General features: G+C 38.9%; 1 protein-coding gene across 1 annotated transcript; it reads right to left on the reverse strand.

The window, feature by feature from the left end:
* Positions 1 to 446: 446 nt before the first annotated feature.
* On the reverse strand, positions 447 to 2,248 carry LOC104418022 (NAC domain-containing protein 2-like). The gene is made up of 3 exons (XM_010029231.3): positions 1,905 to 2,248; positions 1,428 to 1,702; positions 447 to 1,315 (listed from the first exon to the last, which is right to left on the reverse strand). Exons 1-3 carry the CDS (start codon positions 2,065 to 2,067, stop codon positions 869 to 871), a joined length of 885 nt encoding a protein of 294 aa, XP_010027533.2. The 5' UTR covers positions 2,068 to 2,248; the 3' UTR covers positions 447 to 868.
* Between the last annotated feature and the right edge of the window lie 12,387 nt (positions 2,249 to 14,635).

Genomic DNA, 14,635 nt, shown 5'->3' on the forward strand with positions numbered 1-14,635 from the left:
AATCCAAATTAAAGATGGGTTCATTCTAATGACCTTTCTTTGTCCAATAAGTATGTATGTGACTCGGTCAACAATGCGTGAGTCCATGCACGGCGGAAAGATCACTTGTTCATGTCGGCCGTCGTTGTTGTTTTCAAACTTGCCTCTAAGCATCGGATCATGTTCAAGGATATATTTCTTCTTTATGTGGATAGTGCGGTTCGGTCCAAGTGAAATGAGCCATGTGCACAGGAGACAAATCCCTAGTCACTTGATAATTGTTGAGTCAAAAAGAAAAATTAAATCTCGCCCAATGATCCTAAAATCTTTAAAATTTTGTGTGTTATGACATTTTGTATAGGAAATACGAAAAGATACAAAGAAGTTATATCTTGTTATGATATTAAGATCCATCTTTCGGTGGACCATAGAACCGTTGTTCTTGAGCTCCATTCAATCAAGCTAACGATCAAGAATAAAACTGAAATAATCTTTCACTAAATAAGATATTGAAACAAGTTCGCTTCAATCTTACAGCAAACAAGTTCCTTAGGGACTTTCATCACTTATTTACAGGTCAGGAAAGGAGGTATCACCATCCAAAACACTAATTGTACTGACCATCGCAGACACGTCAAGATTGCGGCACGTCCGCTGCTCAGTCAATTTAGAGCCGGACGGATTGGTTTCGCTGTGCTACTGGATGCGCCTCAAGACTTGCTTCTCTGTGGCAAAACCCAGCAAAGCAAAATCCTAGGACTAATTCTAGTCTGTAGCCCCAACATGAGCAATCTGTCCAAGACAGAGATTGTCTTGATCGATCGCCATGCCAGTGGATCATTCAATTTCAATTTGGTTATCCGACTTCTGTGTTACTCAACAGATTTAATCAGAATGACTTCTGCAAGTACATGGACATGTCCTGAAGAGGCGCGAACTGATCCAGCTGAAACTGTCCTTGCGGGAAAGCATCGTCCAAGAAGTTATCCATTGAACTGAACTGGAAGTCGAGTGCCTTCTCCCAGTCGTCCCACTTCGCCTCGCTCTGCACTTCCTTCTCACATGCCGAGTCTGGGGACACCGTGTGCTCTGAGCAGCTAGAATCCGTGAGCAGCCTCGGCACCGACTCTGATGAGTCCATGTACATGTGATCCGTAGTCATTGGCGAAGGCCCATATTGTGGATGTGTGCTGTAAGGGTTCAGCCCCGCCGGCATGACAATCTGCGGCTTGGTCTCCATTTCAGGGAACTCTGCCGTTTTAGTGTGCGTGGAGGGGAAATGCTTCTCTATGATGCCCTTCTTGTTGTATATCCGGCATAAAACCCAATCATCAAGCTGTAATAATTGCAAGGATCGATGTTAATCATTGAGTTTCGTTTACCAACTCATCAAAATACATGTGCGGGAACACCGTTAACAGTGACAACAAGGGAAACAGAGTAATTACCCTCAAGTTCTTCTTCTTGCCGGCGGATCTATCGACATTGGCAAGGCGATACTCGTGCATGATCCAATTGGTCTTCACTCCTTTCGGAGCTTTCCCGGCGTAAAACACGAGCGCCTTTTTTACGCCGAGCGTCTTGGGGCGGCCGATCGGCTTGTCGGCTCCAGTCGCCTTCCAGTACCCGGTTCCCGCTGCCCGGTTCGGCCGGGACCCGTTGGGGTACTTGCGGTCCCTCGGAGAAAAGAAATACCATTCCTTTTCGCCGTACAGAGCCATTTCTGCAATTCGAAGCCAAACTCCATCAGAAATCATGCCCTTACATTAATAAATCCAAATAAAGAAAGGATTTTTCACAAGAAAATCACCAAAAAAATGGCAAAACTCGTGACCCATTTCCCAGAATGGGATGATTCACCAAAATGAACGCAAGCAGAAACAGAAATTGATCAGGAACAGAGCCTGGAGAGCGTGTGAAAGTACCAGGAAGGTCCCAAGGGTCGAACTTGTAGAGATCGATCTCGGCAATGATGGGGGCGGAGATGGGGAGAGAAGAGCACTTGCGAATCAAGTAATGGTTCACCAGCTCGTCGTCCGTGGGGTGGAACCTGAACCCCGCTGGTAACCCCAACTGCGCCTTCTTCATCTTCTCTCTCCCTCTCTCTTCTCGACTCTGTTCGTCTTCCTCCGCGACCTTTTCTCCCAAGCCTTGAACTTGTTCACCTCTCGAACTCGAATGGACACAGAAACGTAAGACGACTAGGGGTTTATATACAGACACGAACTCTGCCAATGGGGATGAATTCAGACACGTGAGGTAGACAGACAGGGCTGCATCTGGATCGGAAAGGTACAGAGGAGGGCAGGAAAGGCAACAACCCCAGCTTCTTCAGCAACAAGTGGTGACGGCGGCCATGACATTTGAGTCGATTGTCCAATCACAGGCCAACACGTGTGGGAGGTCCTCCTAATTTGTGTCATTGCGTACGTCAGCTGATTTGTTTTAACTTGGGGAATGGGTAGAGAGGAGCGGCGGTAACATTAATTAAATGATCTCTCGGGTCTCCTCGAACGGTGGTCCCACTGCCCTTTTGCCTCTTCGTTGAGTTAAAACCCCTAGGCTGCGTTTAATCAACTAAATTTCTAACGAGAATAGATTTGAATAAGATAATATGCTAAAATAATAAATTTTACTATATCTTACTTACTTACTGTTTAATGAATCACAATAATATAATCTAGTATTTTCATAGTATATCATATCTATTGCTTCATATAAAATAGGGGCAAGTATCGTGTTATGATAAATTTAGACTAGTGAAAATCGGTCTGGTTCTAGTTTATAAGAAAAGATGGTCTAACTCGTAGTTTCATTTTTTTTAGGAACCGTCGATTCCCAATTCGAGAACCAAAACCAAGAAGGGAACCCTAAAATCCCTAATTATGTTCTTCGACTCATTTTGTTTTCTATGATGTGTTTTGTTTCCACTTCTCATTTCTATCTCTATATATTGTAATTCCTTTTTAAATATCTAATAAGTGTATAAATAATGAACAGTAAAATAGCTCACTAAAGCATTATAGAGACATAGATTTGATTATGACAATAAATGTAAACGGGTTACAACAACATTGATGGTTTTATTAGTGATGGGCTTAAGGCCCGTCCGCCCAAGTTGGGCCCAAAAAGCCCGGGCCACGAGAATACGGCTCGTGGATGGAGGGACATATAAAAGGAGGAGAGAGAGAGAGAGAACGTACCTGTTGAAAGAAAACATAAAGCAAACGTACGTCTTTTCTTCTTACACACTCTCTCTCTCGCTTTCTCTCCCAAAAAGGCAAACAGTGAGGCACGAAGGCGAATTTGCTTCACCGGATCGAACAGGACCAAGTTTCTCTTCCTCTATCAGCATCGGTGTCTAATCGGTGGCTTAAAAGATACGCTCGAATCCGTGGTGTGCTTTAGGATCGGTGATACGTATTGTTTTCCCGAGCTCGTCTTCCGCATTGATTTAGATGTTTGATTTAGTGTTGAATCCGCTTTTCGGGAATCCGTTAATCCCAACATTGGTATCAGAGCCCTAGTTCACGTTTTCCCAACCTGTTTGGTGTTTTTTGATTGATTTTTCGCGAAAGTAATTCGGCCGTACGGATCGGGCGAGAAATCCCGACACTCGTGCACTTTGTTCGCCCATTTTTCCGAGTTTTCGTAAGTCAAAATCAAATTTTGATGGCATAGGGAGAAAAGGGTTGTCGACACGAGTATGGCGATACGTCGAACACCGCCGGGAGACGCCGCACACGCCCACACGCGCGGCCAAAGCCACTACACGTGGCCGCATGACGCGCCGGAAGCGCCGGCTCGCCCGGCGCGTGCGCCACACACGCCGGCGGCGAACCGGCATGTGCGCGACGTCGGCGGCGAACCGGCACGCGCCGATCGGCGAACCGACGCGTGCTAACGTCACCCAACGGTCAGTAACCGCTAGGGTGACGTCATCGATGACGTCAGCACGACGACGGTTGGCCGGGCGGTCATCGGCCGGCGACCCAACCGGCAACCCGACCCGACCCGAACCGCGGACGCCCGGCACGCGTGCGGCACGTGCCGTGCCATCGGTTCGGCCCGAACCGACCGTCCGACGACCGACGACCTGACCGTTGACCGTTGACCCATTGACCGTTGATCGACAACCGTTAACCGTTGACCAAAAAAAAGAGAGGAAAAGAATGTGATTCTTTTTCAGTTAAGTCTATGTGGATTATTTGTGATCCCTTATTTGTTCTGCATTTGTTGCGAGAAATGATTCTGCATTTGTTGCACGAACAATGCGTCCCCTGAGGTTGCGCACACCTATTCGCGCAAGTATCGATGAACAAAAGGATAGGCTATCTAAGTTGATAGCTGAGCTGACTGATCATCGATGAGAGAGTAGAGACTTAATTAATCATGTCCTTGAGGTCAATGGGAAGATTCAATAGGTCATATGGAATGGTCGTCCTATGCCACGATCAGAGATGGTGCGATTTTTCATAAACACTCTTCCACCTGAATGGCAAGATGTGTTGAATGGCATATGGGATGTCAACAGAGCTGCTTCATATAAGAAAATTGTGATGGATTTTGTAAATGAATATTACTGCATTGTTATAAGGGAAAAGATCAAAAAATTGAACAAAAAAGGATCTTTCCCAGTTCGTGTGCTAGCTTGGTGTTAGATGTATTAGTTGTTTTCTTAGTTAAGTGTGCTTTATGGACATCTTATGTAATGCTTACTACCTGATTGTTGTTGATGTAGCAACCTATATGTTAGTTGTATTATATGAAAGCATTATTATATTGTATGTCAATTATCTTTTGCTTTCTGTTATTACTGGTTGCTGTGGGTAGTTAGTTGTGGGTAGTTATAGAAGTTTTTTGTAACTTCATAGAATTTATTTTGCATAAGACAATTATATTAATGATAGTTTTAAGTTAGGATTTTGGAGGATGATTGGAAACATAGTGACATTTTGATTTTGAAACCTTACTTGAAATTATTCATTAATATGATGAGTCTATGCAAATAGAGATGCATAAATGATAGGCATTAATAATTCGTGCATATATGCCTGATGTGTTCAGATCAATGGCTTCAACCACGAAGAGCATAGTTGCCGAGCTGAATAAAGGTGAAAAACTCAATGGTGACAACTATGAGATATGACACATGAAAATCCAATATGTGCTAGAAGAGCAAGAGGCACTTGAGGCTCTTAACCTGACCATGGTAGAACCTGAAGGAGGAAATACTGCACAGCACAAAAGAGATAAGGAAGCTTTTGCTGCATGGAAACGAAAGAACTCTCTTGCTCGCATCACGTTGCTGAGCAACATGGAAAATGATGTCATGCGAGAGTTTAGGCGTTTTGACAATGCCAAGGAAATGTGGGAGGCATTGGTAGCTAGATTTGGTCATATTTCGGTGACCAGACTAAGACAACTCACTATTAGGTTTGACTCCTATAAAAGCCTCATGGTCGAGACCATGAAGCAACATCTTAGAAAGATGTCAAACATGATAAATGAGCTTAAAGATGCTGGCCATATCCTCACGAGATGAGCAGTAAGTGCAAGCGGTGATTCGTTCCTTGCCTCGAGTTTGGAGCATATGAAGGTGCACCCGACCCATAATGAAAATATCAAATCTTTTGAGGATGCAGTGCACCATCTTGAGCTGGAAGAGGACCGCCTCTTGGCGGCTAAGCCGGATGCAGAACTCTATCATGCTAGTTCTAGCTCAAATGGAGTTTCGAGCTCCAAGCGCAAGCGCCCTAACTGGTTTGATAAAGGGAAATGCAAGGAAGAAGGTCCTTTAGGGAAAAAACCCAAGTTTAACCAACATGAAAGAGGAAAGCGTCCTCGCATGAAGAAGCTTGCAAGGGTGAAATGCTACAACTGTGACAATAAGGGTCACTATGCTCACGACTGTCGTGAGCCAAAGAAGGTATGCACCCCTTGTACTTTTTAGAACTTTACTTTTGTGTCGAGTTCTGTGTTCTTAACTGAGTCTAATCTTTTGTGGACTGTGGATTCAGGAGCGACGGACCATGTAGCGAAGGATAGAGGATCCTTCGTGGAATTCCGACGAGTACCAACCGGAACTAAGTGGATCTATGTGGAAACAACTCCGTGAGCTGAAGTGAAAGGAATTGGCACATGCCAACCGAATATGTGTGGTGGACACACTTTGTTCCTACATGATGTGTTGTATGCTTCGAGATTCGTCGGAATTTAGTGTCTCGTATTAGTGTTGGTTAAATTAGGTTTTAATATGAACTTCTATAGTAGAGGTGTGAATTTGTTTTTGGATACAAATTACTATGGTTGTGGTTATTTTCTGGATGGTTTCATTGTATTAGATATTGATTATGTTAATGCAAATGTTTGTTATTTCCTTCTCACGTCTCCTAATACATATGATAATGATGTGAATGTGTGGCATGCTAGACTTGGTCACATTGGCCAATAGCGTATGAATAGACTAGCCAAAGAGGGCTTGTTGGGCAACATTGAAAAAGTCAATTTGCCCATATGTAAGCATTGCCTAGAAGGGAAAACAACAAGGAAACCATTTGGGAAAGGTAAAAGAGCTGAATTTCCTCTGCATTTAATCTATTCTGATGTCTGTGTTCCAATGAATGTGAGAGGAAGGCATGGGGCTGTTTATTTCATCACATTTATTAATGATTATACTCGATTCGGATATGTCTATTTGATTTATCATAAATCTGAAAGCAATAAGTTGTTTCAAAAGGTTTATGAACCTGGTAAAGAATCAATTAGACAAAAAATAAGAGCATTGAGATCCGATCGAGGTCGAGAATATCTATCTGATGAGTTCAGAAAATTATGTGATTAAAAAAGGAATAGAAAGATAGTTGTCTATTCCATATACTCCTTAACAAAATGGTGTTGCGGAGAGAAGAAACAAAACCCTACTGGAAATGGTTAGGTCCATGATGGCGCATGCTAACTTATCTATTACCTTTTGGAGTGATGCGTTGTTAACTACTGCCTATATACTTAACCGTGTGCCTTCTAAATCAGTTACTTCCACTCCATATGAATTATGGACAAGTAGAAAACCGGACTTAAGTTTTCTTAAGCCATGGGGTTGTGCCGCCTATACACATGAGTTCTCTCACAAATTTGGGAAATTGGGTCCCAGAGGAAAGAAGAGTATTTTCATAAGATACTCAGAACACTCGAAAGGATATGTGTTCATAGGTGAGCAGGAAAGTGGGAGTATAACTGAGTTTGAATCACGAGATGTCACATTCTTAGAGGATGAATTTCCTAAGAATGGCGAAATAGAGGAAGATTGTTCCATATTTGAGACCTTGGATCAGGATAATGATGTTAGTGGAGTTCGTCCAAGTGAGAGTAATATGAGAAGTGATGAATTGAATTCAACTCATTCTCAATTGCAACCACATGATGAGACGACATCATCATTACCTAATCCAAGTGTGAGCATGATGGGGGATGATGTGCAAAGTGTATAATCTCCCATACGGCGAACAAGTCGCCAAATTATTCCCCGTCGACATTTTGACATTGAAGGGGAAACTTTTATGGTTGCTCCACAAGATGAGGATGAGCCAAGAAATATTAATGAGGCTCTAAATTGCCCTAGTAAGGAAAAATGGATTAATGCAATGGAAGAGGAAATGGAGTCAATGAAATCAAACAAAGTCTCGAGAACCGGTTGATCTTCCAAAAGGACGCAGAGCTATTGGGAACAAGTGGGTTCTCAAAATAAAGCGAAAGGCTAATGGCTCGATTGAAAGGCATAAGGCTCGCCTTGTGGCGAAGGGTATAATCAACAGAATGAATTGATTATGAAGATATGTTTTCTCCCGTAGTAGATTTACCTCGATTCGCATTATTCGACAATAGTGGCTAGTCTCGGATCTCGAGTTACATCAAATGGATGTAAAGACTGCTTTCCTCAATGGAGAATTAGAGGAAGAAATATATATGGAACAACCTGCTAGTTTCATAGTGAAAGGCCAAGAAGAAAAAGTATGTCGACTTTTGAGGTCGATATATGGTCTTAAGCGATCATCAAGACAATGGTATATACGTTTTCATAATGCCATAATGGCATATGATTTTACGATGATTGATGATGATCATTGTGTATATATCAAAAGATCCAAGGATCAATTTGTGATCATATCATTATATGTTGATGATATACTAATTGCAAATGGAGTTTGTTAAGACTTGCAAGAGTTGGTTGTCTTCCAACTTTGAGATGAAGGACATGGATGAGGCTGCAACATTCTTGGAGTTAAGATTTCAAGAGATCATTCAAGAGATCGTTGTCTCTTTCGCAGAAACATATATAAATAAGGTTCCAAGATTGTAAACTCATAGACACTCCTAAAAAGGTGAAGAATAAACAAATGAAACATGTTCCTTATGCTAGTGCTGTTGGGAGCTTGATGTACGCTATGATGTGTACAAGACCCGAATATGTTTTGCAGTTGGAATGGTGAGTAGATACAAATCCAATCCAGGTCCAGCACATTGGAAGGCCATTAAGAGAATACTGAGGTATCTCGAAGGGAACTGCTGATTACAAGTTGAATTACCAAGGAAATTTGCGACTTGAAGGCTATTTAGATGCTGATTGGGAGGAGATTTAGATGAAAAGAAATCTACCTCGGGATTTGCTTTCTTACCGAGCAATGGCGCCATATCATGGAGTAGTAAGCAAAACGTGTATAGTCATTATCCACGATGGAAGCTGAGTTCATGGCATTATCGGCATCGGTACAAGAAGGAGTTTGGCTTAAGAGATTTTTGGATCATTTATGTGTTATTGAGAAAACTGCAAATCCATTATTGGTTAATTGTGATAGCCAAGCAGCTATAGCGTACACCAAAAATCCAAAATATCATGGCAAGACCAAACATATAGATACCAAGTATAACTTTGTCAATGATATGGTTGCACGAAAGGATGTGAACTTATAGTACATATCTATGCATAGAATGGTATCAAATCCTATGACTAAGCCAATACCTAGAGATGTGTTTTGTGGTCATGTAAAATCTCTAGGATTGCGTAGAGTCGATGTACTTGGATTGTAATTTTCCCCGTTGTTCACATTTATGAACTAGTGTTGTTTCATTATTAATGCCTATGAATCTTTGTTTGATCTTTATGCATCTTAATACTCAGTGTATTATTTTAAGTTGAGGAAGTATGTCGGACAGATAAAAGATTAGCCCACTCACACGGGTAATCGCCTCTATTTACTGTGTGATAAATAGAGATGAGACTGTTTTTAAGCTTATTATCTAGGTAATAATCGAGAGCTCAAGCTTAAAATACGTATGTCGCCTTAACTGAGTGTTAAGATGATGACATAATACTTACTATATCCGAAAGTAAAATACTCCACATATTTTACTTTATCTGTCTAAGATGCCATATGTGAGTTCTGATGAATTTTGTAAATGAGTAGATACGTTAACTCAAGTTAGACATTGGGTATGTCTGAACTATCATCTGTACGGTATTGAAAGGTGTAGACATACGCTCCATGGGAAAGGAGTTAATACCGTAATACGTATTTCATACTACGTATGCATGAGCCAACCAATAAGAGTGCCAAAAAAGTTTGATCTCAACTTTTATGACGTGTGAGACTCTTGAGGAAAAGAGTTCCTCAATTTTAGTGCCCTCATAACTCTTATTTATTCTTAAGGTTTCTATTTAGTGTTTGTTATCTTAGGATGTTGCCAATGGTCATGAGTTGATTTGATCTAATGGGACATTTCTAGAAAATTAAGCTGAACTGAAATTGAGAGTTTGAAGGAAAGAGAAAGATCGATTTTGGGGAATCACATTATAGTTTTGTATTCACTGGTCGACCAATTATGACTTTCTTTGTGATAATTATAATTGTGAATACAATATATGTATCATTGTTTAAAAGAGATCAAGAGAGATATAAATGTGATCGATCGATCTAGGGTACTACATACTAAATCTACTTAAAGCGTGACGCCTATTAATGAGCTGCTATATATTCCTAACAGATGTATAGCAACGAGCTCTCAAAGTATGCTGGTCGCACGGATTATTCACCGGTATGAATGTTGAAGAGAGGTAAAGAGAATCCTGTTTGACCCACCATGTGCAAGTGGGAGATGATGGTTTTATTAGTGATGGGCTTAAGGCCCGTCCGCCCAAGTTGGGCCCAAAAAGCCCGGCCCATGGGAATACGGCCCGTGGATGGAGGGACATATAAAAGGAGGAGAGAGAGAGAGAACGTACCTATGGGAAGAAAACAGAAAGCAAACGTACGTCTTTTCTTCTTACGCTCTCTCTCTCTCGCTTTCTCTCCCAAAAAGGCAAACAGTGAGGCACGAAGGCGAATTTGCTTTACTGGATCGAACAGGACCAAGTTTCTCTTCCTCTATCGGCGTCGGTGTCTAATCTGTGGCTTAAAAGGTATGCTCAAATCCGTGGTGTGCTTTAGGATCGATGATACGTGTTGTTTTCCCGGGCCCGTCTTCCGCATTGATTTAGGGGTTTGATTTAGTGTCGAATCCGCTTTTCGGGGATCCGTTAATCCCAACAAACATCAACAAAATAGATCAATCGACGAATGCAAAATCTAGTAAAAGAGAGAAAACATGATTATTCACCTTAGCGATTCCAAAAAATATTGTACTCGAACTCTCTCAGCACTACCATGAAACTTCAATGTGAAAATAGAGCTACGGGGGAAAATGAGTTCGAAATTCTCTTGCCACTTTCATGGACTTTTGACATGAATGAGAGAACTACAAAGGAGAAGGAGCTTCGACAGTGTTGTCGCTTTCATCGAGCTTGGACGTGAACTAAAGAATTACATATGAATCATGAAGCTTCAATATGAATTAGAGATATGGACGAAAAGAAGATGGAGAGGGTAGGTTATCCTTAGAAATCTAATTGCCTCTCATTTGTCAAGAATTAGGAAGATTCTTTTCAAATTTGAATTTACTCAATTAAAATATGGGTTCTTCTAATTCATTTTTATTTACTTATTTTTATTATTTTTCCATCTCCTTTTTATTTCTTTTTTATTCCCATTAATCATTCCTTAATAAATATTATATAATAAACTATACTAGTATACCTAATATATGTGATCAATACAAATACTCTATATACATATATTATAAAGTAGAAAGAATATCAAATATATAAATAAAACAGGAAAATATAAAAATGAAAATTTCCGTTTTTATTAGAATTCATATATTTCTTATATTAATTATTATTTTAATTTTATTAATTGAGAAGTTTGTTGACAAAAATAGCTTTGATACCATGAGAGAAATCATATCCACCTTAATTTCACCTCCCCATGAGATATTTTTATCTAGGTTATATCCATTTTATATTCGATTTTATTCTATCTTCAACAGAGACCAAACACAAGATATAATAAATTTTATCATGTTCCGAATTTTATCATAACTATCAAGCATAACATTATTAATTTGGTAATACTGCCGTGCCATGCATCCCAAGGTCCTGATCTCAACCTTTGAAGGGACTATGTTTAAATATGTAAATAACATTAATATATGCCTAAAAAACTTTCTGATCCACAATATTCATGGAGTGGCAAGTGGAAAGTATATTAATAAAATGAATTCATCTTGTCGAACATCTTGTATTCCCATATCCATATTGTGTATGTACTGGTACACCCAAATCGCAAATTTTGAAAATGAAATTACGTTCACTTTCATCAACGGTTGGGATGACTAAAACTTTTAGTGGCATAACTCACAATCATGAAACGCATTTGTACATGCGTCCTTTTCTTTATTTCTTTCATTCCTTATTTTAACTTTGTCTTTTGGCCAATCGTCTTATTTTCACTAGGTTGTTGCCAAATCGGCTATATAGGATAGGTATATATGACCTGCTTTATAGATAGCAATGAAGTCAAAGAAAGGTCGATTTGGTAGTCTCTCCGGCGAATTAGCAGGGATGGTTTAATAAGCTTTATTTTGAAGGTCAAACTACGCCAGAAGGTAGTGGGATTTTGACAGCATTTGACCACGGTTGCACATAAAATATAAATATATATTAAACAAATTTTGGGTAATGAAAGTGTCAATTGCTCGTGCTATGAAGCATCAATAGCATGATTACTAGTTGCTTTCGAAGTGGTTCTTTAGTGAAATACATCGTTGCTCATGAGTCACAAGTCACAAAAAAGGAATAATGGGCTGGCTTGTTTAGAAGTGAGTGAAGAGAAAATGTACACTATTTTGTCTTCCAACCAAAATTGAAAATATTTGCCGAAATTTTGAAATTAGAGACAAGTGCATTAAAAATCCTAAAACTTATTATGAAAGTGCAATGGAATCCTAAAATTTTCAAAAATACAATTAAATCATAAAACTTGTCAACGGAATGACTTGATAAAATAAATTAGATAAGTTTTAGGATTTAATTGTACTTTTTGAATATTTTAGAACTTAATAGCAAATTCGTGACAAATTTTAGAATTTAATTGCATTCTTTAAAAGTTTTAGAAATTAATGGCATTTTCGTAACAAGTTTCAAAACTTCTAATGCATACATCCCTCAAATTTATGTACAAATCATATGAAAATATAAATTTTGTGAGAACATAAGTGTTTTGGATTTAAGGAGAATTAAAATGCGTAAGCGGTAAGATTTGGAATAAGTAAAAAAAAAAAAAGAGTAAAGGCTAATAAGGCATGCAAGATATGTGGTTTAATATACATGATGCAAGCACTAGCTACAAACCCTTAATTAGATAAATATGACTAAGCTTTTTCTTAAAAAAGAAAAGCAAGAAAGAAAGAGAAAATAGGCAGGGAAGCGTCGCGTTGTGGTACTAATGAAGTTGTCGTCTTGTATAGGAAACGTCATGCATGACCTTAATTAGGGATGCGCGTGACGAGGACCCCCCCAAAACAATAACCTCCTATTTGTCGACTGACTCTTGCAGGGATGGCTTACTAATAATCGTCGGACCCCTCAAAACTTTTGTCTCATCCCTTAGTTCAACCAGAGTGAGCAATGGAATCTACTGAGTTAATCGTTTTTGAGTTAATCGATTTTGGAGAAATTGGTCCGATTTCTAGTTCCTAAAATTTGAAACCAGTTACGATCGATCCGATTTCTAATTTTTTGATGGACCATTGGGAATAGACCAATACCTTTTCTTTTCTTTTAAACAATTTTTATTATTACAAAACATTTCTTAAAGTTGAGTTGTGTACTAACCATGAGCTTGTTCTCTCTTAGACATAGTATGAACAACGCATGGACTTGCACGCATGCTTCGTTATTCTAGGAGCTTTACTATTCAATGATGCAATTAAGAACTCTTGATCTCCCCGCTCTAATTCTAAGCTATCAATTAGTTATATTAGCAACATTCCTGTTGTAGTCTAAACTTTGTAACATATGAAGTCTTACAGGAAATTGGAAAAAGAAAGAAATAAAGATATCATTGTCAGCTTTTGAACCCACCCAAAAATCGACTTAGATCAATTTGATTTTAAGATTAAGTGGGTCAATTTTCAATTTCACAAATTTCGAATTGCTTATTCCATTAATAAATTCTAGAAAGTTATGCTATTATTCTATTTCTGGCAAATCACTAAATCGGGTTTCCTAATTTTTTGGATATTGTCGAATTTATCAACTGATTTGATTGAAACAATCGAGTCTTATTGTTCTGGTCGTTAATTGTCCCCTTTGCTGATGTGGCGGGAATGATAGAACGGGGAAGTGCTTAATAAATCCAACGCACTACACCGCGTCATTAAAGCCTCGGAAAAATAAATGTATTGGAGATTGAAATGCTTCTAGTCGACATGATTTGTGATGGAACAGGTTGAGACAATTCATAGGGCACGAGCAAATACAGAGAACCCTCATCCTTAGTTTTAACCCATGATAATTCAAATTTAAAATGAGCACTTTTTAGATTCTATTTATTTTATGAAAAATAAAAAACTTTAAAATATTTTTAAAAATAATTATTTGTACTGTTTGAAATAATAAATTAATGAAATATTTCTTTTATCAATGATAATTTATATTTTAATATTTTCATAAATAATTAAAATGTTCATCGAAATTATTCATTGTTCATATAATAAATGAAGCCCCGGGACTCGGTCAACAATACATGAGTCCATGCATGGTGCAAAAATCATTTGTTCATGTCGGCCGTCCTTGTCGTTTTGAGTTGGATACGATGAAAAGTTGCCACCAAGCATCGCATCACGTTCAATATATGATTTCTCCTTTACGTGGAAAGTGTGGTTCGGTCCAAGTGAAATGAACCGTGTGCTTCAATTCATTTTATTTATTTATTTATTTTCTTTAGACATTGTTCCACCTTCTTTTTCCATTTTCTTCTCTTCTTTTTTTTTTTAAAGATTTTAATTACCCAACAAGAGACTGTCAATAATATTTGGTAAGCCAATCTTAAAAGCTGACTTACTATCTTTCTAGCATCTTAAATATGAGCAATCCCTTTGGAAGGATGTCCTTGATGATCCTCTGAAAAGCATATATTCCTAAGAATATCCATCCTAAAGCCTTTCAAATGAATGCGTGTGACGACAATTTATATATGAGTTACAATAAATATACAAAATA

Source organism: Eucalyptus grandis, chromosome 9 (assembly GCF_016545825.1).
Source record: "Eucalyptus grandis isolate ANBG69807.140 chromosome 9, ASM1654582v1, whole genome shotgun sequence".
Classification (NCBI taxonomy): domain Eukaryota; kingdom Viridiplantae; phylum Streptophyta; class Magnoliopsida; order Myrtales; family Myrtaceae; genus Eucalyptus; species Eucalyptus grandis.

Bases quoted from the DNA above. Each gene is read 5' to 3' on its own strand.
- LOC104418022 (XM_010029231.3), bottom strand. From the start codon at position 2,067: ATGAAGAAGGCGCAGTTGGGGTTACCAGCGGGGTTCAGGTTCCACCCC. The intron at 1,703-1,904 runs GTACTTTCACAC...TTCGAATTGCAG, and splicing joins CGACCCTTGGGACCTTCCTG to AAATGGCTCTGTACGGCGAA. The intron at 1,316-1,427 runs GTAATTACTCTG...CAATTATTACAG, and splicing joins GCAAGAAGAAGAACTTGAGG to CTTGATGATTGGGTTTTATG.